General features: G+C 43.3%; 1 protein-coding gene across 1 annotated transcript in view; it reads right to left on the reverse strand.

Moving 5' to 3' along the window:
* The window catches only part of WASHC4 (WASH complex subunit 4), a 1,952,913-nt gene that overhangs the window by 221,941 nt on the left and 1,703,583 nt on the right, over positions 1–27,389 (reverse strand). Inside the window, exon 35 of the mRNA XM_044087827.1 lies at positions 10,869–11,065. Within this exon, the coding sequence (XP_043943762.1) occupies positions 10,869–11,065 (197 nt within the window). The remainder of the gene's footprint in view (positions 1–10,868; positions 11,066–27,389) is intronic.

The raw sequence follows: 27,389 nt of genomic DNA on the forward strand, positions 1-27,389 counted from the left end.
GTCCTGATTAGGAGTGGAACTGGAGCACCCAAGCAGTCAACTTCAGGTTGTCCAGGTTCGGAGTTGGTAGGTTCGATGGGTGAGATATCAGATCCAGAATGGGATCTAGAATCCAAGGTGGATTCACTGAATGAGACCTTAGGTAGGGGAACCAGATCTGTCGAGGCCAGAATGGGGCAATGAGGATCATTCTGCACCCCAACCGAGAGGCTTTCTGAAGTACTTGTAGCATCAGAGGTAGAGGGGGGTATGCGTAAAGAAGACCGGGAGGCCAAGCATGCACCAGAGCATCTCTCGGAGAATCCCCTGGAGGGGGAATTAGAGCGAAAAAACTGTCGCACTTGGCGTTTAAGGGAGAAGCAAAGAGATCGCAACAGGGAGTCCCCCACTGTGCGAAGATACGTTTCGCTACTTGATAATTGAGAGACCACTCGTATGGGGAGAGAATGGTGCGACTGAGCTTGTCCGCTAGGATGTTGGTCCAACCCGGAATATGCGTTGCGATGAGAAAGCGGTTGGTGGAGATCGCCCATTCCCACACTCTCATGGCTTCTCGACATAAAGGGTAAGACCTGGTTCCCCCCAGTTTGTTGATGTACCAGACCACCGACATGTTGTCTGATTGAATCGCAATTGTTCCCAGGGGAAGGAGGGCTTGAAGTGCTTGCAACGCCAAGAGCACCGCCCTCATTTCCAGAACATTGATATGCAGGGAGGTCTCTGAATCGCTCCACGTGCCTTGGACCGTCCGTCCCGCAAAATGCCCCCCCACCCGAGGCGGGAAGCGTCCGTGGTCACTGTGGCGAGAGGGGGAGATGCACAAAAGGGGCGGCCCCTGTGGAGGTCCGGGGAATGGAGCCACCACAAGAGTGACCGCTTGCAAGCCTTGCTGATTGCAATGGGATGATACAGGGGGAGGGAGAGAAATGACCATTGCACCTGAAGTGTCCATTGAAGTACCCGCATGTTCAAGCGGGCGAGCAGAAGAAGAGTAACCGCTGCCGCCATAGACCTTAGCGCCCTCAGGATCAATTCCGCAGGTGTTGAGCTGGAGTGAAGGATGGCCCGCACCTGGAGTCGTAGATTCCGAACTCTGTCGGTTGTGAGAAAGGCTGTTCAATTTCTCGTGTCTAACCTGGCTCCTATAAATTCTATTATTTGAGTAGGGACCAGGTTGGACTTTTCTATGTTTACCATGATGCCTAGCCAGGGAGCTAGACGAAGAAAGGAGTCTTTTGCCAAAGAGAGTAGATGCCTTGTTGGGGCGGTTAGAAGCCAGTCGTCTAGGTACGGAAAGACCTGCACCCCTGAAGCCTCAGGTGGGCCACAACCACTGCTAATACTTTGGTGAACACCCTGGGGGCTGTGGTGAGACCAAAGGGAAAAACCCTGAACTGGTAGTGACTGGCTCCCAGCCGGAAGCGAAGAAACCTCCTGGATCGTCTGTCCATCAGACTGTGGTAGTACGCATCCTTGAGGTCTATAGAGCACATCCAGTGGTTCTCCCCTAGAAGGGGGAGGATGGATTGCAAAGTGACCATCCGGAACTTCTCTTTGGGAACTGCCAGGTTCAACAGGGACAGGTCCAGAATGGGTCTTAGGTCCCCCATCTTTTTTGGCACTAAAAAGAACCTAGAATAGAATCCTGATCCGATCTGGTCTGGGGGGACGGGCTGGATGGCTCTTTTTCTCAGCAGATGGCCAATTTCTGCTGAAGCGGCCTCCCTCTGATCAGGTGGAACATCGGGGAGGGTTTTTAACTTTGGGACATGAAGAAAGGGGATCTTGTAACCTCTGGATATAATCTGGAGTACCCAGCGGTCCGATGTAATGGACTCCCATGCCGCTAGGTGCTCCGAGAAACGTCCCCCGACTGCCTCTAGAGTGGAGCAGTCGGGCAACCCCTCAGGGTTGCTGCGTGGGCCATTCAGAGAAAGGTTCCCTGGACCTAAAGTTCCTGGGAGCCCCTCTGCCTCTAGGGCGGCGTCCTCCCTGTCCTCCTCTGCTGCGGAAAGTACAGTTTTGTACCTACCATAAATGTAGATGTTCGAGGATCCCCATTGCTGCAGTCCTTACTATTGGTATAGTCCGCCGTCCAGTCGGCCCGAATACCAGAGAGGATAGGCGTCGGTCAGGGCGCATTAGACTGACGCCAGTACGTCAGGGTACTAATGCGCATGACCGACGTCATATCCTCAGTCTTTTCTTGCCCCAGATGTCAGAAGACCCTAAAAAGACAAGGCCCAAAATACCTGCACCAAAAATATGTACAATATATACAAGAATATATACAAAAATATAAGCATGTAACCTCACCTACACAACCACCCCTAAACACAGAGGGGAAGGAGGGAGATTGGACTGCAGCAATGGGGATCAACATCTACATTTATGGTAGGTACAAAACTGTACTATGTTCTTCGTCCCCATTGCTGCAGTCCTTACTATTGGGTAGAATCCCAAAGCAGAGGTAAGGGAGGCTGGCAAATCATAAAGAAGCAGGAGCTGACAACATGCCTTGCAAAACAGCTGTGGCAAAACCAGCCCTAGACTTAGAGTAGATAGGAAGGTGATAATGCTTAGAGAAAGTATGCACTGAACTCCAAGTAGCTGCTTCCAAAATATCCTTAGTTGCCACCCCTTAGAAATGCTGTTGAAGTGGCAGTAGCCCTAGTGGAATGAGGCCTAATCCCAGCTGGAATCTCCTTGCCATGATGGGAATAACAAAATGCAATGCAAAAGCCAATCCACCTAGAAATAGTTTGTTTTGACACAGGCTTGCCATGTGAACTCAAAGCAAAAGAAACAAACAACTGCTGAGACTGCCTGAAATCCTTAGTCCTGCTTAAATAATAACGCAATTGCCTGTGTACATCTAAAGTGTGCAAAATCTTTTCCCCTTTATTTTGGGGTCTGCATAAAAGTAGGCAAATGAATAGTTTGGTTTAAAGCCACACTAGAAACCACCTTAGGCATAAAGGAAGGATTAGTACGTAATGATACCCTATCCTTATGGAAAATCAAAAGGGCTCTACTGCCATAAGGGCCTGCAACTCAGACACCCTTCTTGCAGAAGTAATAGCCAACAAAAAGCAGTCTTCCATGACAAGTATTTCAATTCAGCAGTAGCCAGGCTCAAAAGGTTGTAGAGTAAGTTTTTCCAACACAAAATTGAGATCCCAAGCAGGAGTAGGAGCTCGGGGTCTTATATTCTTTGCCCTCTAAGAAACTGCTTGAACAAAGGATGCGAAAACAATGGTGGATCACAATCATAGTGAGCTGAAATTGCTGCAGCATGAATCTTAATGGAAGAGAAGGACAAACATTTGTCCAATAACTCAGTAAGATATTGAAGAGCCACACTCAAATTAGGCTCAGAAATCTCCAAATTCTTTGCTGTACTCCAAAATAAAAATCTCTTCCATTTTATACTTTCCTTGTACTAGGTCTTCTAGCTTCCATAATCACATTTAAAACTTGTTGAGGAAGTTGAGACCTGCTGTGTCTCAACACAGAATATGCCAGGCTGTTAGATGAAGAGAGTGAAGCTTGACATTGAGCAGATGACCGTCCTTCTGAGATAACAGATGATGAATCAGAGGTAAAGGCCATGGAGGCTTCTTTACCAGACTCCGTAGTAGTGGGTACCAGTGTTGCCGAGGCCAATCTGGAGCTATCAAAATCATCCTTGGCCTGTCTTGTCTGACCTTTAATAGTACCTTTGGAAGAAGAGGTAGAGGTGGAAAGGCATACACATGCAGGTTTTTCCAACTGAAAGACAGAGCATCCACTTTCCAAGCTGTGTGATGAAACCCCTTTGTGCAATACTTTGGCAGCTGGTGGTTTAGTGGAGAAGCGAACAGATCTATGTCTGGAGTTCCCCATGACACTGTCAATCTCTGAAATACATGAAGATCCAGTTTCCACTGTGGGGATCCATGATTTGTCTGCTTAACACATCTGCTAAGGAGTTCCGTTCTCCTGGCAGGAACCTTTCCTGAAGAGTAAGTTGCCAGCTTAGCCCAGGCTCCCATAAAATCATTGCTTGCCTGCATAGAGGATAAGAATGTGTTCCCCTTGCTTGTTGATGTACCACATGACAGTTGTGTTGTCTGTTAGAATCAACACCTGCCCTGGAAGAAGTAACTCCTTGAAAGCCATTAATGCAAACTGGACTGCTAACATCTCCTTCATGTTGATATGTAGATGCTGTAGTCTGGCAGGCCACTTGTCTTGTATCCACTTTCCATTTAGATGAGCTCCCCAAGCAATGTCCGAGGCATCTGTCGTTAAAATCTGACTCGCCTCTGGCCGGGTCACAGAGAGTCCCTTGTTTAGGTGACATTCCTGAGCCCACCACAAAAATTCTTTTGAAGGCAAGGTATTATTTGAATGACAGTGTCCAAATCCTGCCAGTGCTGTGTCCATACATTTTGAGATACCATTGTAGCTTCCTCATATGCAGTTTGGCATTGGGAAGCACCAGAATACAAGATGCCATGAACCCTAATGCTTGAAGGACTGTCCTTGCAGCCAGCACGGACTGATGAGATAGTTGATGGAAGTAAAGTGATAGACTCTTTTGTTTGTCCGGGGTTAAAGGCCATCTGGGCTGCTGTATTCAGTCTCACACCCAGAAAGCACATGTCTTGAGAGGGTACTAGACTGGACTTTATTTCGTTCACAGAATACCCTAGGCATCTTAGCACTGCTATAACATATTCCAGATGCTGTAGAAGGTCTTCCTTTTCTTGAGCCAGAATCAGGCAGTCGTCCAAGTAAGGATAGATTTGAATTCCTTGAAGTCTGAAGTAAGCTATCACTGGAGCCAGAACCTTTGTGAAGACTCTGGCAGTAGATAAGCCAAAGGGCAATGCAGAGAACTGATAATGAGAATTTCCAGCTCGAAACCGCAGATACTTCCTGCAACTTAGCCTTATAGGCACATGAAGGTAAGCTTCCTTGAGATCTAAAGTTACCATCCAGTGATCTTTGCCCAGCAGAGGTAAAAGCTGTTGTAACGTCAACATCTTGAACTTGGGAATGTCCAGAAAAGTGTTGATGAGAGATAAATCCAAAATTGGTCTCCACGTGTTCCCCTTCTTTGGTACTAGGAACAGGCGAGAATAAAATCCTAGGCCCCTTTCTGATACAGGGACTGGCTGGATGGCCCCCATCTGGAGTAACTGAGAAACTTGCTTGTGAGCCTCTTTTCTTTGTGGAGGAGGAACGTCTGGCATGCCTTTGAAAGGGTGCATTGTATGGAAATAAAATCTGTAACCGTGGTGAATGATATCCAACACCCATTTGTCTTGAGTAATTAAATCCCAATTTTCTTTGAAGAGAGACAGTCTTCCTCCCAAAGGAGCTGCCAGACGAGAATCTACTGGCAGCTGAAAAGACAGGTCATTGGGTCTGTTTACGAAAGGACTGACCCCTGCCCTCACCAGAAGTCTGAGCAGGTGAACTCCTGTTCTAGGCCTAAAAGAACCTTGAGCCCTGCCCCTACCACGCCTAGACCTACCCCTAGACTGGGAATCATAAGCAGGATATGTCCACCCCTTAGCAGGCCAATTTCTACTAAACTTGGTGGCTGCACCTGCAAAAATCTTTAACAGTTTGCATAGACTTAGCTTTGTCCTCCATTTTCTTTAAAACTGCTTCCACAGGCGATCCAAACAACACATCAGACTGTAAAGGAGCATCCAAAATCCTTGTCTTAACATGCTCAGCTAAATTCTGATCCCTCAACCAGGCATGCCTGCGAAGAACAGAACTAGTAGCAGCCACCCTCGAGGAGGCCTGTACAGCATCAAAACCACATTGCAAAGAATGCTTACCCACTTGTTCAGAGACATGAACCAAATCCAGCAACTCTTTACACTCAATGCCTTCCGCCAAAGCATCCACCTTAGATTTTAATTGTGAAAGGAGATAATTCTGATATTTTAGCATGTGAAACTGACAATTCAACGCTCTCATGGCTGGAGTGGAAGAAGTATACACTTTCTTTCCCCACCTATCCAAAGCCCTTGCCTCTTTATCAGTGGGAACAGGATTTTTAACCACAGAAGCCTTAACACCTTTAGGCCCTTGAGAAATAGTTTCTGGGTCCGCCCTAGGACTCTTAAACAAATACTTATGAGCTTGGGCACCCTATAATACCTATCAGGCTTAACAGGAGCAGGAGGCAAAGAGTCAGGGTTCAGGGAAGCCTCTGCAAAAACATCTTCCACCACATTCAACACAGGAGGAATAGCTAAGGGCCTATGCTGGGGTAAAACAAGAATTCCCTAAGCCTTTTCCTGGAATCAGAGTAATCCTGGCCTTCCCATTTAAAGTGCTCCCTCATGGAATGCAGAGTCTCTGAAAATGAGAAATCCTCAGGAGGAGAAGCTGTAGGAGTGGAATCATCCACATCAGAATCAGAATAAGTAGGATACTCCTGCAAGTCTTCCAGAAGACTCAGAAGCCTCTGAACACTGTTCAAAACTATCAAACTCGGTTCCACCCTAGGCCTCTTATCAGGAGGGGCATAGAACCTCTAATCATAGTAATCAAATCTTCTGCCATTTTAAGCATATGTTTCTTAGGTACAGAACCCGAAATGCTAGGAGAAGCCCCCACTGAAGCTGAACTTGGCCTACCTCTCAAAGAAGTTTTGGTAACAGAAGGAGAGGCTCTAACTACCTTGGGAAGAGAGGGAAGAACAGTTACCTGAGAAGCCCCCTCAGCCTGGCCTGCCTCCTGAGAAGGCACATCCTGTAACAGTAAAGTTTCTGCCTGAGACTCCATGGAAACTCCTGGCAAAACCTCTGGCTCCACTGAGCCTTCTAAAGAACCGACGTCAGGGACTGCCGGTTCATCAACCCTAGGCTTCGCTGTTTTGTCCTTGCGCTTCTTGGACGAAGCGGGCGTCGGAGCATCCGACGGCATTTTATAATTACAACGCTTCCCAAACACTAACCTGGCACAGTCTAACCTCCTCTTAATAGTGCGTTGTTAAACCTAGCACAAGAGCGCAACCAACAACGCCGTGCTCAGGCCCTAAACAAGGTATACACAAGGTATGGTAATCCCTATGAGGTATCTGTTTCCCACAAGAAATACAGTTATTCACTTTTTCTGACATCCGGTTAAATACTGAGGCAAGAAAACCAAAATGTTCCCCAACGGGTACTTAGCCAACTCTGTTTCGGTCTGAAACTCCGGTTCCGGAAATATTTCAGAACGCCAACCTGCACTCGCAAAACTGCTTCTGCATCGGACCATGCGGCAAAAAAGACTGAGGATATGACGTCGGTCATGCGCATTAGTACCCTGACGTACTGACGTCAGTCTAATGCGCCCTGACCGACGTCAGCCTTATACTCTGGTATTCGGGCCGACTGGACGGCGGACTATACCAATAGTAAGGACTGCAGCAATGGGGGACGAAGAACATGGACTGGTTGTCCGGAGAGGGTTGGGAGTGCTGCGACTTCCGGAACCACATCTTCTTCTGGTCCTTTTGGTTCCTAGAGTAGGACCTCTGGGGCACAGAGAAGCGGACTCTGACAGCAGACAGCGTCTTCCCGTCCTTCTCGCTCTGAACCAAGGTGTCGCGAACCATCTTGCCAAAAAGGGCAGAACCGTCAAAGGGGGCGTTCGCGAATGACGCCTTGAAGAGCTCCATAAAATCACAGTGGCGGAGCCAGGCCTGCCGTCTTGTGACTAGGCCCGCTCCTGCAGCTCTAGCGGCTCCCTCGGTAGCGTGGGAAAGTAACCGCATAGAGGTGTTGGTCACAGAACGAAGAGTGGCCATACGGGTGGAGTGCATAAGTTTGTCCTCCTCCGACATGGACTCTGGGGGGGATGCAGCGTATTCCTTGATAAGATTGCGCTGCATCCTAATGACGTGTGCCAAATAGTTGAGCGCCCTCAATGAGAAGGTCGCCGAACTAAACATTCGCTTCCCCAAACGGTCCATCATCCGAGACTCCTTGCTCGGGGGATGGACTGAGGGACTCCCCTGGGCGAGTTCCCTCTTAGTGGCTGCTGCCGACAACATGGCATCTACCGGGGGTCCCTTGCTCCAGTGGGCACGGTCAGCGGGGGGGGCTAAGGATCCTGTCGGGCCTCTTAGGGATTGGCTCCACGGTGTCCGGTTCCTTCCACGCCCTGGTGGTAATAAGGTCCACCAGGGGGTCGGCAGGAGGGGACACCCAAGAGGTAGACGGGCCCGCTTCAAATGCCTCCAAGAACACTGACTCGTCCGAGGAAGACTTTGGGGCAGACCACCCACCTCTAATCCGTAACATTTCCATGATGTCTCTGAAGGAGACATCCTCAGGGGGTGATCTTGGGGAGCCTTCCCCTTCCTCCAGGTCAGTGTCTTCAGTCAAAGACTCAGGGGAGTCTATATGCCTCCTCTTACACGAATGCTTGGGAGGTGCTTCCTCAGGGGGCTGTCCGAGGAGCCCTCACCAGCAGTGTCCAGAACCGTAGGAACTGCTTGGGGCAGTGAAGCGGGCTGACCCAGTGGCCGGGTGATGGAAGCCTGGCCCAGAGCAGATGGAGTGCGGGACGGAGCCGAAGCAGGGGCCGGGGGTCCGGATGCCCTCAACAGAGCCCTCTCCACTACATCAAAAGCCGAGGGGGAGCCGACTAGGATCCGAAAGTCGGCTCCCCCTCGGATCCGATGAGCGGATCGGAGCCGGCGCTGAGCCCCTCGGATCCGAGGGACCAGTGCGCTCCGACAATGACAGCGCCGAAGGCACACCGAGTCCCTCGGATCCGAAGCTCGGGCCAAGGCTCCGGGAGGTCGGATCTGACAGACTCGAGGGCAGGGTCGGATCCGAAGTACCCAGTACTGTCGGCGCCAACCCACCCCCGGCTCCGAGGCTGCCCGGCTCCAAGCGCTCCGAACCCAGGTAGCGGGTCGGAGAAGGAGCAATGGGCTTAAAAAATGGGGTCGAGCTCCCCCCCCAGACGGGGGGAGGCAGGAGCACTCCCATCTGCATCAGGGCCTGGATGAACCTTCGCATCATCCGGTCCAGATCAACAACGGAGAGGCTGTAAGTAGACCTCAACAAGGCTACCGAGGTAGGCCTTGAGTGCCGCCTCGATAGCCTCGAAGGAGGTCGGGTCTCCTCATCCTCAGGCTCTGGTGAAAAGCACAGGAACCGGAGCCGAGGAGGGGGAGAGCCAGCAGCCAGAGAGGCCGGAGGAGAAGCCCACTTAGCCGGCGGGGCCGAAACGGAGGTCTCGGCCCGCCGCTTGTGGTGCTTCTCTCTCCGGTCCTTTTTCCTAGCTTCCCTCTCCTCTGACCCTTTGGCGGGAGTTTGAGTCCCGGGTGGAGGAGGGGGAGCAGGCAAGGCAGGAACTGCCAAAGCAGTGACTACCAAGGGGGCGGGGGCCGAAGCCGAGTCTGGGGGCAAGAGTCCCGTCAAGACTAGCTTCGACCTCTGCTCCTTCAATGCCCTGGGGTTGAACCCTGCACAGATTGAACACGCTGAAGTGAGGTGTTCAACCCCAAGGCATCGAACACACCGAATGTGGCCATCAGCAGGAGAAAGCTTATGGCCACACTCGGAGCACTTTGAAAAAATTGCCTTTGGGGCCTCAGACATAACTATTTTTTTTTTTTTTTTTTTTAAAAATAGTAATAAAAGAGACTAACACACTCACACGAAGGCCCCAAAAAAGACACACACACAGCTACGTACCAGCGAGGGGAGGGTAAAATTAAGTTAAATTAACCCAAAAAATATATATATAAAAGGGAAACCTATAACTTGCACACAAGTAAACAAAAATTAAAGTTTTAAAATCCTTAATTAAGAAGATATAAAACTTAGCTTTGGAGCTCTGAAAAAATCCAGCCTAAACCATGCACGGCAAACTAGATCTGAGGTCATGTAGGGAGAGCAGGGCATTATGGGTGAGGGGAGGAGCTAGGAGCTCGGATCCATAGCTGGATAAACCATGCCGGTTCGGATCCGATATCGGATCCATACCCACAGGTTGCTGACAAATGAATTCTCCTACTTCAGATCAGTAGTTATGTTTCTTAGCAGGTGGTGTGGAGCGTCACTGTTCGATGTTTCTGGCTGATAAGCTTTTAATGACGTGTTGAGATGATAGTAGTGAAAAAGAGGGGAGTCTGGTGCCCTCTGTGCTTTTATAAATGCAGCTGCATTTTCACTGAAGTTTTCTGCAGCACAATGCCACAGACAGGGAGCAGGAACAGTGTTTTGTTAACATGCTCTTTGATCTTTCTACAGAGTTGTGTGACCACTAAGTTAGTATATTTAATTAATGAGGTGAAGGGATAAACCCCCTACACTGGTGCAGGGTCACTCCCAGCAAAAGCACTTTCTATTTTTCAGCAGTAGATGTTTTTCTTATTCATTGCACTAGGTTAGATGTTTTTCTTTCAATGTAGCAGGATGCAACTGATGTTACAGCCTTTGTCATTTCTTCATAGATCATTTCATTTTTTTTCCTAGTAAACTGTCATGGCAAGCATAAAACTATTTTAAAAGTAGTGTTAGTCAAACAGTGGAAAAGTAAATGTACTTTATGAAGTCTTCTTAGATAAGATGATGAAGACACATTTGAAGCCTTTGAAGGGAGTACAGAAAACAGAAAAACAAATACGAAAGGGTTAGAAAACCTAATCTAGATGTGTGCATCCAGACATGCAGATTAGTTAGGGACACAGAATACAACCATACCAAATTGCACATGGTATCAAAAGGGATTCTCAGCATTTACCTTCTATTTGGTTATCCCTCTACAAAGCAGTGTTGCCTCAACTCAACAAATCCAGAGTACCCTTCGGACACAATACAGATGTTGAAAGCTTATACCTCATACATTCATACCTGTAAATATATATCCAATCGTTTCTGCGTTAGGTTCATGGTTTGCATCAGCTTTTCATCCTGATTGGTTGACTGCACATTTTGCTGCTTTACAACAGCTTTCTTTTCCTTCATGTACTTCTCTTGGACTGACTGGAACCAGTGCAGTGAATCAAACTCCTGGTACTGATCCAACAGTTTAAGGATGTATGCCACACCTATGAAAGGTATCATAGTGTCAGTGGTTTCAGGAAAAGATGTACTGAGCAACAAACTAGCATTCTAAAGAAAACACTGCTGGTAAAATTATTTTTACATAAAATAATACCTAAAGCATTATAAACGCAATACATTCTGATTAAACTGAAAAACTGCATACTAGCTCAGAAAGAAAACTGGAATGTATACATCTGAAGGTCCATATTAAAAAGTCAGTTATTTTAAATGTTGGTTTTATCTGTGGTAGAAAAAAAAGTAATGCACATTATAGTGGACAAATTCAAAACAACAGAAGAGATGAGGTGGTTAGGGCTGTGGCTGTGCTCCCTATGCTGTGGAATAAAATCCCGGTCCATGTGAGGCAGAGCACCTCGCTGGCTCTGTTCAAGAGAAATCTTGACCTGTGGATGGGAGATTGTAAGTTTACCCCGGGAATCATCTCTGTGTCACTGCTGGACAGAGGCACAACAAACTAATGGGCACAGTATTTTTTCATATAAGGGGTGGCGTAAGCCACAAAAATTTGGGCTAGGCTTATAAATGCCTTAGGGCAGATAGCCTAGTATAAACCTATGAACCTATGTATGTTTGAACATCAACGATGACGACAACGGCTGTCTGAGAACAAGCATCACAAACAGCCACAGCCTTCAGCATATTACATGTAGTACTGGACAGTCACACTGAACTACTCTCACCATACAGAAAGTTAGTTTCACTGGGGAAAATATACAGACCCAAACATAGTGAAAGTTTTGAACCATGAGGAGAATAAATCTAACATGACTTATCTGCTTAATCTAGCAGAAGCTTATCAGCGTCAAGCAGGAATGGAACTCAAACCAGAAGTAGATAAATATCAGGCAGCAACTGAATGTGCCAAAAAACAAAAGAAAGAATATAAGGTGAAGGATCAGATGAGAAGGCAAGAAATGTGGAAAAGCATAAATATAGCTGTAAGTACAGAAAATGTCTGGAAGAACCTCATGTTGATCAGAAACAAACAAAGGAATGGTTAAGGAGGAGCAAATTCAAACCAATAGATGAAAGGTTAATACTGGTGGCCCAAGACAGTGGGCTGCGTACACGTTGGTTTATAAAGTCCATTGAACATGTGGGAGAAACAGACAAATGTAGGTTTTGTAAAACCAAACTGGAAACAGTTGCACACCTCGTTGCTGGTTGCGACATAATAATGGCAGAAGGACTGTATACTGAAAGGCATAATAATGTGGACAGACTGTTGCACTGAGGAGTGTGCAAACATTACTGAAGTAGCCAAAAAACACTGGAAACATAAGCCACAAAGCATCATAGAAAATTAAGTCTATATCACATGGGATCGTCCATTACCAACAGTTCAATAGACAGATGCTAAAAAAACAGACATAGTGGTCCAAGAAAAGAAGACAAGAGTAGCATTGATCATTGAAATTGCCACACCCAATGACTACAGTGTCTTACGTACACAGAGAGACACAAAATCATAAAAATATCAGGATCTGCAGGCAGAAATGAGAGCAATGTGGAAGAAAGATATACAGACAGTTCCAGTAGTAGTAGTAGGAGTAACGGGTCTTATAAAAAAGAAATGACAATCATATTTAGATACGTTACCAATACATGTAACTCCATACAAACTACAGGAGGAGTCATTACTGGGCACACTGAGGGTGCTGCGAAGAGCACTACTAGCTGACATCAAATATTTAAACAATAATAATTTCATAAACTTTAATCATACTTTGACTTAGGAATGGGGTCCATTCCTGTAATGGTATTAGAAACCCAAAAGACGTGGGAAAATATAAACTATACATGGGAATTGATGGTGACAGAGTTTATAGTCATTTAGAAGAAAACTCAATTATGGCAATAGAACAAAAGGACAATAAAAGAAAATCATATAGAACAAAGGATCATTTGTTGTTAAAGTCATACTGGCGAATTGTAAAAATGGGAAGAATTTAAGTTTGGCATGGACTGTGTATAAAAAAGCATTTGATAGTATCACACATTCATGGATAAAAGAGTGCTTAAAAATGTATAAGATACACCCTACACTGATTGACTACATTACAGTGACCATGAAACAGTGACAGACCACTTTGCAATTAAGCCATGATAAAGGACAGATTATTATCCCAGGGATAAAAATTCAAAAGAAGATATTCCAGGGTGATTCTCGGTCACCTTTGCTATTCTGCCTTGCCATTAAACCATTAAGCTGTTTACTTGACAACCTAGGCCATGGCTACAATTTGGCTCCTAAAAAACAACAAAGTGTAAAGACTTCTCATCTTCTTTGTCGATGATTTAAAACTGTATAGCTCATCAGATGAGGAAATGAAAGCACAGCTGCAGGTTGTCAAAACTTTTTCAGATGATATACGAATGTCATTCGGTTTTGATAAATGTGCAAAAGCAATCTTTAAAGCAGGAAAACTGCAGCAGCAGGAAAACATCAGCTTGGGACAAGAATGTGATATAAAAGAACTTGAGCAAGAGGGAGTGTATAAATACTTGGGAACTGATGAAGAATCAACAATAAAACATGAACAAATGTGAATAAAACTTAGTAAGGAATACTTTAGAAGACTTAAATGAATTCTGAAAACAACGGTGACATCTAGGAACAAAATCCAGGCTATAAAACAATTTGCTCTTCCTGTCCTAACTTACAATTTTGGAATGACTGACTGGCCCCAAAACGTGCCGGACAGATTAGATAGGAAAACAAGGAGGATGCTTCATGCTCACTAAATGATTTATAAAAATCAGTGTATACCAAGATTATATACATCTTCCCTGCTCTGAAGGAGGGATGGGCCTCCTTGAAATTGATTACATGCATAGATCTGCAATCGTGGGACTCGACACACATCTGCTGACCTCAAAAGACCCAAAATGTAGTGAAAGTCTTGTAACATGAGGAGAATAAATCCAGGATGACTTCTCTGCTTAATTTAGCAGAAGCATATCGGCATCAAGCAGGAATGGAAATCAAACCAGAAGTAGATAAAAATCAGGCAGCACCTGAATGTGCCAAAAATTAAAAGAAAGAATATAAGGTGAAGGACCAGATGAGAAGGCAAGAAATGTGGAAAACCCATAAATATAGCTGCAAGTATAGAAAATGTCTGGAAGAACCTCGTGTTGATCAGGAATGAACACAGGAATGGTTTTCAAACCAAGAGATGAAAGGTTAATATTGGCAGCCTAAGATAATGGGCTATGTACATGCTGGTTTACAAAATCCATTGAACATGTAGGAGAAAGACAAATGTAGGTTTTGTAAAACCGAACTGGAAGGAGTCGCACACCTCATTGCTGGGTGTGACATATGAATGGCAGAAGGACTGCATACTGAAAGGCATAATGTGGCAAGACTGTTGCACTGGAGATTGTGCAAACATTATGGTACTGAAGTGGCTGAAAAACACTGGAAACATGAGCCACAAAAGCATCATAGAAAATGATGAAGTTTATATCAAATGAGATCACCCATTACCAACAGTTCAAAAGACAGATGCTAGAAAACCAGACATAGTGGTCCAAGAAAATAAGACAAAAGTAGCATTGATCATTGAAATTGCTACATCCAGTGACAACAGTGTCTTGGTACAGAGCGACACAAAGACATAAAATATCAGGATTTGCAGGCAGAAATGTGAGCAATGTGGAAGAAAGATACCCAGACAGTTCCAATAGTAGTTGGAGCAACAGGTCTTGAATTTATAATCGTACTTAAGATATGTTAGCAATACATGTAACTCCATACGAGCTGCAGGAGGAGTCATTACTGAGCACATTGCGAGTGCTACAAAGAGCACTTTTGGCTGACATCAAAGATTGAAACAATACTAATTTCATGAACTTTAATCGTACTTTGACTTGGGAATGGGGTCCATTCCTGTCATAGTATTAGAAACATAAAAGATTTGGGAGAAATTAAAAAAAGAGGGAAAATAACTCAAGTTGGCTGAAATGAAGCACAAAGAAATAAAAAAATAATTACTTTCATCTCTGAAAGCAACTGCAAATTTACAATATGCAAAAATTAAAACAATATTGTAACCTAATTTTGACTTCCTAGGAATATCTGCAGGCTGACACTAACAAGTCAGATTTACACAGAAACTGTGATTTTTCAAAGGAATGGCAAAGGTAAGCAACATGCGTAAGTGGAAACTAGCTATATACCGTTTATTTGCGGATCCATTCCTGTGCCAAACTCTGTCTCAGCAACATTTGTTTTAACCTGAGGGTTGAAGTGCAATCACAGCCACCTAAAACAGATCTAGTGGCAAAAGAAAAATGAACAATACTGTGTATTTTATTATTTGACATAAATGGGTGAAGAATGATGCATCCAAACTGGAATGAACCTCAGAGTTCCTGAGCAAACATATTACATGAATTCTATGAAAATAAACTGTATATACTTCAGGAACTATTTTTTTTTTTAATTTGACTTTTATTTTAATTATTTGATGACAGGGAAAGCTCAGTGGACACACTGTCCATGTTCAGGGGCAACCCAAGAGCAATGTCCATTTAAGGCAAACAAAGCTGGACAGAATCAAACCCTATACCATGGCACACAAAGCAGTTCATTAACTTTTAGTCCTCTATGCTGCCAGACTGTCCAATTTTCTTGAAATATTTTCACTATCGCAGCCCACTGCTAAGTGAGCACTGCCAGAAAGGTCACAGGCATAATCAAGTTGGACAATGTGGCATGTTGTCAGCAGGAGCAGTGGGTCACTACATCTAAATACCTCTTCACAATGTAACAATTTTCTCCAAATATACATTGACTAAAGTATAGCAATGGGATTTGACAACTGGTCTTGCTGTGAGAGCATGAACACAATAAATACTTTAACCTGAACAAAAGCAACCACAATGCTGAGGTAAAAAGACTGAACTAAAACTAGACTATCACATCTAATGAGGATTTAGAAAAATATCAGACAAAATTTGTTCTCTTAAGGAAACCTAAAACAACCTCTTTCATAACCTTTTAGCTTTAGTGAGGCCATTCATTCTCATTTGGGCTGCTGTCAGAGTGCTGTCAGTGCAGGAAAAATTTGAGACGAGCTTGTGTAAAGAGAAATGGAAATAAAGGCCCTGTGGCAAAGTACTCTAAGAAACATGTGAGCCTATCTCAGGTGCACCATTTAGAACTGTATGAGTTTGCAAGCATAAATGGTATGAATGACAAATCATCTTGTCTTTCTATACAGTAACCTATAATGTTTCAAAAGGATAAATAGCACAAACTGTCTTCAGGTTTAAAACATAATGATATGTGAATGTAACAAAATTCCTGTATTTGTCAAGCTAACCACCTCATACTCGAGACATCTTTGGTGGACAAAATTTTTCAAGTGCAATGGGAGTGCATCTTAAAATGATAAGTCAGAAGCTTGTTACACACAAGGAGGCACTGGTCAGACCAACTTGTGGAACAAAGATACGGGAAGGATATGTAAACGTACCAAAAGGCCAGTGGAGAAGGAAAGAAGCCAAAAAAATGGAATGTTGATGGCAGCCTTTTCAATAAATATTGCATGAGAGATATGGTACGTACTTTGTGTAAGCCATTTTGTCATGACAGATTCAAGCAGTCTGGTGTTCTATGAAGAGTTTCACTTCTACACACCACTTATACCATACACTTACTGAAACACTTCTAGATCTAAAAGTTATAATCTAAACTGCTCAAATCCAAAATACTGGAAAAGATGTTGATGAAATGACTGGATACATTATATAAACCATGACAAGATGGGCATTTTCATTGGTCAAACCCCTGGAAGAGATCCACTACACAGAGTGGGCTTTGCAACCAATAACATTTCAGTCCTTTGAAGCACCCACATCCACAGGCATACAAACAGCACCATGGCAATGGCAGAATGTGCAGGAGGGTCTGATCATGCACACTCTACTGCATCCTCATCCACAGTGACAAATTACTGTCTTCTTGGCTCCTCTTTACAGGTAGTGTCCTGATCAGTGCCAAGAAAGGCATTCCTCTGAAATGAGATCAAATAGAGCTTCTCCTACTTTATCATTATCCCCAGCAACTGCAATCCTTAAAAATCTGGAGTCACCATGGTCAACTCGATGCTAAGCATTCTGGGTATAGAAGGTTAAAATGACATCACCTTTCTAATAAAATGATATGTATCGAATGCAAATCAAAGAAATCTCTTGTAAAGATCCCTGGACACTGATCTGTCAGAAGGTGATAAACATGCCCAAACAAAATCCATTATGCCAGCCTGAACTAAGGGTGGGATGACAGCAGAACCACTGGTCTTATTCTAAAAAAAAAAAGATGGAGAGCCTCTACAGCCCTTTTCAAGGGTATGCCTGGATCTATTACAAAAGCAGTCTGAGGACTGGTACCTTAGCAGAGCTTTTCTGTCAAAGAATAAAAGAGGTCTAAGATGTAGCAAACTGAAACCTTTTAGAAACCATCAATCATTTGATGGCTCTTGAAGATGGAGCACATACTGAAAAATACTACATTGGTTAAGGTGATGAAGTCATGTCCTAGGGCATTTTAGCTGGCACTAGAGAAAGTAAGGTCATGTGACAATTCAAGGGCTTTCTACATTTGTAAGGAGGCTTCTCTTATATGGTGGGCCTGAAAAAAAAAGAGGCAGATTGAGATGGAATGTGGTGCAGACAATGTCTTGATCACTTCTTCTTTGATTTGGTGTGTGTTGGGGGGGGGGGTCTTCAAGGAATGGTCCACTAGGAAAAAGAATGGACTCCATATAGGTGACGAACAGTACAGGGTTCTAAGCCCCAACATGACAAAGGAGTAAACTAAACTTATTCAGGGATTTAGACTTGCTGTCTGGCAGTAAGGTGACTGTAAATATTATTTAGTTATTTTGTATTATTTATGATTTTTTTTACTTGTATTTCTCCCACTAGAGCAATTACCTCTTTTTTGAGGAGACCCAAGAAGGTTTTCATACTGACAAGCAGAAAAACTGGGGAGATTCTCCTACCGTTTTAATAAGTGTAATGGAATTCTTTTTACATCCATCCAAGCTAGAACCAAATCATGCACATGGAATTCAGTTTAAAGTCCCATCTGAATGAAGACATATTCATGAATGCAACACCCCCCACCCATGCTGCACTGCAGTGTCAATACTGGAAAATTAATCCAGGTACCTGATGTAAGAATGGAGCTTATAGTCTTCTCATCTTCTAGCATCAAAAGTGAGTGTGCTATCTTTTGAGCAACTGACACTGAGATCATGCAGGAATATGCACTAAGATGCTTAGCCAGAGCCACTGAGTTGGGATTTGCAGAGGGGTTCTGCCTTCTTAGAGACCACAATATCAATGTCTGAATGCTTCCAGCCTGCAGAGATGGCTTCTCTGATGACCGGCTCCATGAGGGAAATGACACCAATGATTCTTCTTGACCATAGCAAGATACATATTAAAGCAATTCTTTTGAAGAAGGGATAGGGACCATATGCTAGTCGATACAGGGCTTCATCATATTTTAAGATGCTCAAATGGAGGAGTCCCATCTCTGGGGAGATGTAGGGTGAGGAAGAATCACTGCCATTACCTGTCTCAGAGATGAAGCCCTCTGGGATCTCAGACTCGATACAAGATCCTAAGGGGAATTAGTCAACCACACTCAGCAGTTTCAATGACACAGTCATATATGGGCTAGCAGAAGGGCCTGTGAATGCACAACAGGCCTGGTGACCTCAGTAGGGCAAGAAAGGTGCAAAGGAGGACTGCACTCCTGCACCAGTAATTCAAGTCCCTGCAAGACTTCAACCATCTGTTTGATGTTCAAGCCTTCAGCTGTAATCCCCTGACACAAAAAGTCTTGATGGATCCCCTCAACCTATGCCAAACAATCCTGACTGTTCCAGAAGCAGACCCTGGGAGAAGAATCCCTGACTCAGACTGCCTGGGACAATATGCAAAGCTTCTTTCATGCATCTGCAAAGTTACTATCTGTTTTTGTTTTCTCATTACTATTGTTTTTACTTGGCGAAGAGCGGTCAATTTGGAAGACCAGTTGTCTGAAGGTGCAAGCAATTTACCATTAGACCTCTGAACACTCTGTACTTGGTATATTTCAATCAGCACAGTTTAATTAGCATTTAAAGGTGATGGGCAAGCAGTTCAGTGAAAAATATAAGAAATTTGAAATAATGGGAAGTAAATAAACAATAATTGTGTAAAATCTTACCATAACAATAGATGTCCTTCTCTTCTTTGTTGCAGTATTCATAACACGAAGGAGTTCCCTGCAGTAGACAACCCAACGTTGGCCAATATACGAAAAGCTTCACTACTCTAGGGTGTGACGTAGACTGCGAAAAGACATTGGCCATAAAAGTAGCGTACTCATTCACCATCCTCAGAACTGACTGCCCAGGAGGAATACCAGTCTATGGAAGGAGAGTAAGAACCATCCAAGGAGGAGGGAGGGATAGGAAAACTGCAACAGAGAAGAGAAGGGCACCTATCATTATGGTAAGATTTTACACAACTATTCTATGCCCTTCTATTCATCTGTTGCACTATGCACAACATGAGGGAGAATACCAAAGCTCATGAAGTAAGGGAAGAGGGAGTAGCCGAGGAGCTTTCTAGGAAGACTTGCAGTATGGTTCTAGCAAGCCCTGCTCTAGATTTAGAAATTACATCTAATTTACAGTGTTTGGTGAAGGTAAGGACTGAGGTCCATGTAGCTGCTTCAAGAATTGAGTTAGTGTCCAATCCCTTAAAAAATGCCCCAGAAGAGGCAACAGCCCTGGTGGAATGGACTCTAACAGGGGAATGGAGAGTCTTACCATGGTGAGTGTAGCAGAAGGAAATAGTCTTAGAAATCCATGAGGGAACAGTTTGCTTGGACACAGCCTTCCAAAGGCTTTGTCCAAGGGGTTGTAAGAAACAAAAAGCTGACCTGACTTTCTAACAGCATTGGTCTTATCAAAATAAAATCTAACTTTCCTGTGGACATCTAATGTATGGATGACCCTCTCACTAGAGTTCTGGGGAGAAGAGAAAGACATAGGTATGTGTATGGACTGATTTACAGACAGGTCATTGACTACCTTAGGCAAATATGAGGGTTTTGTGTGCAGGGAGACCGGGTCTATGTTTGGATACTGAAAACTAAAAACAGCAAATGGTGTATTCCATCAACAGTGCCGTTCACCGAATTATTATTACTAAGATCACATAAGGACAGGGAAATTTGCACTTTCCCCACTGCGGTGTGATCTTGGAGTTGGTATATACATACACAGACACACACACACATTATATATATATATATATATATATATATATATATATATATATATATATATATATATATATATCTATACATATATATATATATATATATATATATATATATATATACATACACACACACACATATGTAAGCACATACATATGCAACTAGGGGTGTGTGAGGGGTGCAGCCCCTCCCACAAGAAGAGGATTCAGATAATGGCATTTAGATGGAATACATCATTTGCTATTTTTACTTTTTGATAGCTGACCACAGATCCGGGAGACCCTGTCCTTGTGGAAGACCAGAAAAGGTAGAAATACCATAAAGGTCAGTAGCTCAGATACTAATTTGGCTTAAGTTAAGGCTAGGACTAACACAATTTTCCAGAAACAGTACTGAAGAAAAGCTGAGGAAGCTAGCTCGAAAGGTGGGTGAGTCAGCTTTTCCAAAAACAAAAGTTAAGGTCCCAGGGAGGCAGAACAGGTATCTTGGAAGGCCTAATGTGTAGGATGCCTTTAAGAAATTGTTTTGCTTCAAATCTGCTAGCTAAGTGGAAATATAGAGGTACACAGGCAGGCATGGTTAACATGAGCTCTTATTGAAGAGTAAGCCAAACCAGCGTTGAGCAGTTCACACAAATAAGTCAAAAAAAGGGAATTTCCACCATTAATGGGTCCTGATTTTGTTTCAGACACCAGAATGAAAATCTCTTCCATTTTGCCAAGTAAGATTTTCTGGTATTTGGTTCCTGGCATCCTGCAGGACTGTGAGCACATCTTCAGAGAACACGTGTCTGAAAGAGATTATTACCCTATCACCCACAGGGTCAACCTAAGAGTCGCCAAGTAGGGATGGATGAGGGTCCCTTTGTCTTGTGTGAGGAGGTCCACTCTATGATGTGGCGACTGCCCTTGGCTAAATGCAGGAGGATAGGGAACCAGTGCTGTTTTGACCAAAAAGGGAGTTAAACAGAAAGATTTTTGGTTTGTCCTGCTGAATTTTAGACACGACTTTTGATACGAGGGGAAGGGAAAGGAATCCATATAGAAACATCCTCTTCCAAGAGAAAGAAAGGGAGTCCACTTTCCAGACCAGAGGATGGGGGCTCTCTGGCACAAAACCATGGAAGTTGTTTGTTCATAGGGGAGGCAAAAAGGTCTGTTTTAGGAGTACTCCACTGGTGGTTAATGTCTAGAAATACATCTCCTGAAGCAGCCATTCATGGGATGCTGTTTTGGACCTGCTCAGGTAATCTGATATACAATTTTGAGAGGACGGGATATACAGTGCCTGAAGGGTTACCTGGAATTTTACTGCCAGCTCCCAAGCCTGAAGAGCCAGTATGCATAATAGATAAGATTTGGTCCCCCTATTTGGTCACATACCAGAGAACTGTCATATTATCTGTGAACAGCTTCAGAGGTCCTGGTTGGAATAAGAGTTGGAAAGCCTGCATGGCCAATAGCAGCGCCCTTATCTCCCTTACACTGTGTACCTTCAACTGAGGGGGAATCCAGATCCCTTGTACTTTCAGGTGGCCGGAAGTTGCTCCACAACCTATGTCTAAGGCATCTGTACAGATCTCTTGGTGAGGAGCAGGAGGATAGTCCTAGGTTGAGTGACATGATGTATCCAAACCTGAAGTTCCTTCTTCAGACAGGGGATGAGGGGAATGGAGAATTTGAAGGGGTGCTGGTGTTGTATCCAAATTGATTTTAGATACCACTGACATTTTTTCATGTGGAGTTTGGCTAAGGGAAGCATGGGAATGGTGGATGCCATGAGGCCGAAGACCCTGAGGAACTCTCTGGCTGCAATGTGGTAAAAGTAGAATGTTTTGGAAGTAAGAGATGAGGTTCTGTACCTTTTGTGGGGAAAGAGAGACCCTCATAACATCGGTTTGTATCCTGCACCTCAGGAAGATTTGAGCCTGTGAAGGGGTGAGAACTGATTTTTTTAAGGTTATGGTGAACCCCAGAATTTCTAGAAGACTGACGGTAAAGGCAAAATTTCATTCCAACTCCTCTGTAAAGGTAGCTAGAAGCAGAAGGTCATTCAGATATGGAAAGATATGTATTCCCTGGAGTCTGCAGTGAGCAATCACTGGAGTAAGGCATTTGGTGAAGACCCTTGGTGCAGTAGAAAGCTGAAAGTGCAAGGGACAGAATTAAAAATGTCATGATGATACAGAGAAGTGTAAAAACTTCCAGTAGTTGGGATGGATGGGAACGTGCAGATATGCATCTTTGATATCCAGGATAACCATGGAGGCTTGAGGCATAATGAGTAGGAACAGAGTCTGGAGGGGCAGCATATAAGAAGTGGGTACTCTTAGGAAGGTATTGAGATGGGACAGGTCGAGGATGGGTCTCCAGAGACATTCCTTCCTAGACACCAAGAACAACCTGGAATAAAATCCTCTGCCTATTTGGTTTTTGGGAGACACTCTGGATGGTCTTTTGGTCTAATAACTCTAACAGAACCTCTGGGAAAAAACGAAAGTTGCTCCCTGGGAGGTTGAGGGATGCCCCTGAAGGAAGGAAGTTGATCCCACATCAAGTGCCCTTTTTGAACAATTGAGAGGACTCAGGCATCTTAGGTTATGCTTTCCCAGGCTGATAGGGATAGGGGAAAGTGGGAGGTGGGTGAGTGGGGAAAAGCAGTCAAAGAGAGGACTGTAGAACAGTGTGTGTGACATACCTTTAAGACGCGTTCCAGTGAGCTAGAGTGTGCATATAAGTACATGAGCACATGCAAGCAAGAGTGCCATTTTAAGTGAGCAAGCAAGTATGTAGTCTGTCAGTTAGTTTGTTTAAGTTCAATGTTCCTGCTATCCATTCTGATGTATTTGTATACAATAAACTACTTAAATGAACACCCAAGCCTCAAAGTCTTCTTAGTGCATGTATCTGCTCAAATGACTCGCAAAACAGGTTAGAAACAAATTCCAGGTAGTAAAACTCACTTAAATGATTTCTTTCACTATGAATATAAAACAAAGCACTCAATGCTCAAAACACATTTCTTATTAAATAAAATGTCCAGTACTGTGATATATTGATAAATTATTCAAAATAATTACAAAAATGTTTGAAACAATACCCAAATCACATAAAATGTTTAAAAAAAGGAAAACGACTGTATTTTTTCACACTATGTGCTACATTTTTGTATCAACTAAAGCTATTCAAAGTATCTGTAGTGTGTAAATGCATGCAGTATTACAGTGCAGTTATTTCACAAAGTACAGACATTTCACAGAATATTTCACAAAGTACAGTTGTTTCAAAGCATATTTCACAGAGTACAGTATTTCAAAGAGTTGATTGTGCATTTGAATATTATTACAAGTACCTGGTGTGTGCGAATGTTTGTACTTAATTTCAAGGGCCAAGATTGCATTGTGTTTTACTATAATCTATGGGTATGGCAGAAGGTTTTTACAGACTCGCATCACTTGTGTTTGATAACAATATTGCAGAAGGCAGGACAGTGTTTGAGAAGGAATACAATACTTTCATACAGGCTACTTTTTCTGACAAAGACGTACATAACAAAAGCATTACTCTGCTTAATTTACCTGGTTCAGAAGCCATTGAAAGAGAGCATTCATTATGTTTGCAGGGGAGGGGGAAGACCACCATATAGTGGTACAGCCTGAAACAAGGGAAGACCCTGAGTGCTTAAAACATAAATTTAGAGAAATGTGCAACTCCCAAATGAATGTTACAATGGAAAGGCACATACACATGGTATCAAAAGCCTGGTGAAACTTTTGCAGCATATATAACCAACTTAAGAAATAAGGCTAAAACGTGCAGATTTGGTGATCTGAGAGATAAGCTGATAAAGGACAGGCTTGTGTGTGGTATTAATAATGACACAGTGAGAAAGATTTTGCTTTGAGACAGTGATTTAACTTTGAATAAGGCCATTGAGATTTTACAGATATACGAGCTTACAGAGAGGTACACAAGTATGCTCACAAATGAGAAAGCAAGCCATCCAGTACTTTCCAAAGCTCATGTTGACAGTATGCAGCACATGGTTAAAAAAAAACAGGCCTGAGCACATGGCAGCTACTGCAGGTCCTGTAACAGTCCCTGGGAAACCCCAGAGTCTTTCCAGCAAATTCTAGGGCATGCTCAGTGAAGCATAAGGGTAAGTCAGCAAAGTCAAATCACGTGCCAACACCCAGCTTAATATTCAACTGTTGTGACTGAAGTGGAAATCACAAACCCAAAAAAGAAAAATGCTTAGCTTTTGGTCAGCAGTATCATGCTTGCAATAAATGGAACCATTTCAAAAGGTTTTGTAAATCAAACAAGGCATATTCTTTTATTAAAAGAGGGCATTCCAAGAGGCAAGTCAATAGGGCGGCCATGGTGGTGCAGTGGTTAGCATCGTCACCTCACAGCAAGAGGTTCTCCGGTTCAATCCTCGGCTGGGGTGCCTTCTGTGCGGAGTCTGCATGTCCTCCCTGTGGTCGCGTGGGTTTCCTCCGGGTGCTCCAGTTTCCTCCCACATCCCAAAGACATGCAGTAGGTGGATTGGACACTCTAAATTGGCCCTAGGTGTGAGTGCATGTGTGTGTGTGCCTTCTGTGGAAGGTTGGGCGCCGGGCTGGCAACTCGACACTGTAAAACTCCACTGCCAATTATGAGAGGACAGGTGATCCGCTGTGGCAACCCCTAACCGGGAAAAGCTGAAAGAAGAAGAAGATTCCAAGAGGCAAGTCAATCAATTAGAAATATGCAAATCTACTTTTTATGTTGAGGGTGTGTCTGTGCTTGGTGAAACAGTTAATACAGTATATTTGTGGGCAAAGAATGAGATTTTTGTACTGTTTGGATTAATGGGAGTCCCGTAGAGCTTAAAGTAAATACTGGCTCAAAGTGCAATGTTATGCCAGCAGAAACATTTGCTACAGTAAAAGCAAGCTTCAGAACATCTTGATTTGAAAAAGTGTGCAAAGCTTGTTGCTCATGGTGCTGAAGAGATTCAAACCGAAGGCTAAGTAGCGCTTTCATGTTATTCGGCTGGGAACAGCTATGACTTACAGTTTTTCAAAGTCAAAAGGTATGTACAGTCATTATTAGGCCTCAGAGACAGTTTACAAATGGAACAACTTTCATTTCATAGAGATTCACCATGTAAGCCTACATGACAACAGCTCAAATTTTGTCCAAACTATTTTTTCTGAGTATGCTGATATTTTTGCAGACAAATTAGGCAAGCTACCAATTGTACCTCGTGACGTTAGACCCAGAGGTCAGCCCAGTTATCAGACCATCACTGAAAGTTCCAGTAGCTATGCAGAGCAGAGTCAAAGTCAAGCTAGACAGAATGATGCAGCTTGGAGTAATCTGTCCAGTAGAAAAACCTACTGAATGTGTCCACCTCCGCTTTTTCCCTCTTTTCCTCTACTGTCCCCTGTACTTGGTTCCCTTTTCTTTTGTGTAACATTTCCATCTGCTCATCCTATTTCCTTAACCATTTACTGTCCTCCAGTAAATTTCACTTGATCTCCTACCTCTGTTACACCTCATTCTGCCTAGTACTACTTTTAGCTAAACTATGACTGGATTCTTAAGTTGACCTCCTTACTCCTTAACTTCTCTTAATGCCATGCCATCATAATTTTTGTATTTTGTTCCTTTGATGTTACTTATTTATATGACACAAATACTGCACAATGTTTTATTCCTCAGATATTACTATTTGTATGTTACAAATATTGTATGATGTATTTTTCTTTCTTTGATTTTTTTACTATGTATAATGATAAAGCTTTCATTTGCTACAATTGTTTTAATTATCACTGTATTGCTAATTTTATGTATCCTGGAGATTTTCTCCTCGGGTGTCTGCTGAAAAGGGCACCCTGCCCAGCCAGACTTACCCAGTTAACAAACATAAACAAATAAATTGTCCAAGGTAGTAGCTCATAAGAAAAGCTCAGAAGATATCAGAATATGTTTCGATCCAAGAGATCTGAACAAAGCATTAAGAAGGCCTCAACATCCAATGCGCACAGTTGAAGAAGTTGTTGCCCTCATGACAAATGCAACTGTTTTTTTCTGTCTTAGATGCAGAGAGTTCATTTTGCAAATTTTGCTTGACTGAAAATCTTCATTGTTAACCACATTCAGTACATTTGGAAAATGCAGATTTCTGAGAATGCCATTTACAATAAATTCTGCCAGTGAAGTCTTTCAGCATGTGATGGAGCTAATTTTTTCTGGCTATCCCTGTGCTAGTATAGTAGACAATATTCTAGTAGGAGGAAATGAAGAAGTCGAACATGACAGAAACATCAAGAAAGTTCTGGAAAGAGCACGTGAAGTGAATTTTAAGCTGCATCCTTAGAAGTCTAAATTCAAGCTAGGATTACTTAAGTTGATCACTTGTTTACCAGTTCAGGCTTACGACCAGATCCTTCTCAAAATGCCAGCTCTAGACAATGTTCAAGCCCTACAATACTTTATTAGCATGGTCAACTATCTAGACAAGTTCATTCTAAATCTGAAGCAACTTTCAACACTGCTAAGAGAGCTGACACAGAAAGGTGTAATTTGGTCATGGTCAGAACAGCACCAGAGAGTATTTGACATCCTGAAACAGAAAATTGCTAGTCCACCAACTCTCAGCTACTATGACATTCACAAACCAGTTACTCTTTTCTGTGATGCTTCTAAATTTAGTCTAGGTGCAGTCATTCTTCAAGAGGGTAGACCTGTATCCTATGCATTACCCAAACCGAAATGTGGTATGCCCAGATTGAGAAAGAGCTTTTGACAATTGTGTTTGCATGTTCAATGTTCCATGATTATATTTATGGTCGAACTATCCAGACTGAAACTGATCACCAACCTCTAGTCACTATTTTGAGAAAGCTTATGCATACAGTTCCTGCCAGATTGCAACGTATGATGCTCAAATTGCAGAAGTACAATTTTAGTCTTATTTACAAAAAAGGCAAACTTCTTTATTCTGCTGATACTTTGTCAATA

The sequence above is a fragment of the Protopterus annectens genome, chromosome 11.part0 (genome assembly GCF_019279795.1).
Source record: "Protopterus annectens isolate FY-2018-M chromosome 11.part0, PAN1.0, whole genome shotgun sequence".
NCBI lineage: Eukaryota > Metazoa > Chordata > Ceratodontiformes > Protopteridae > Protopterus > Protopterus annectens.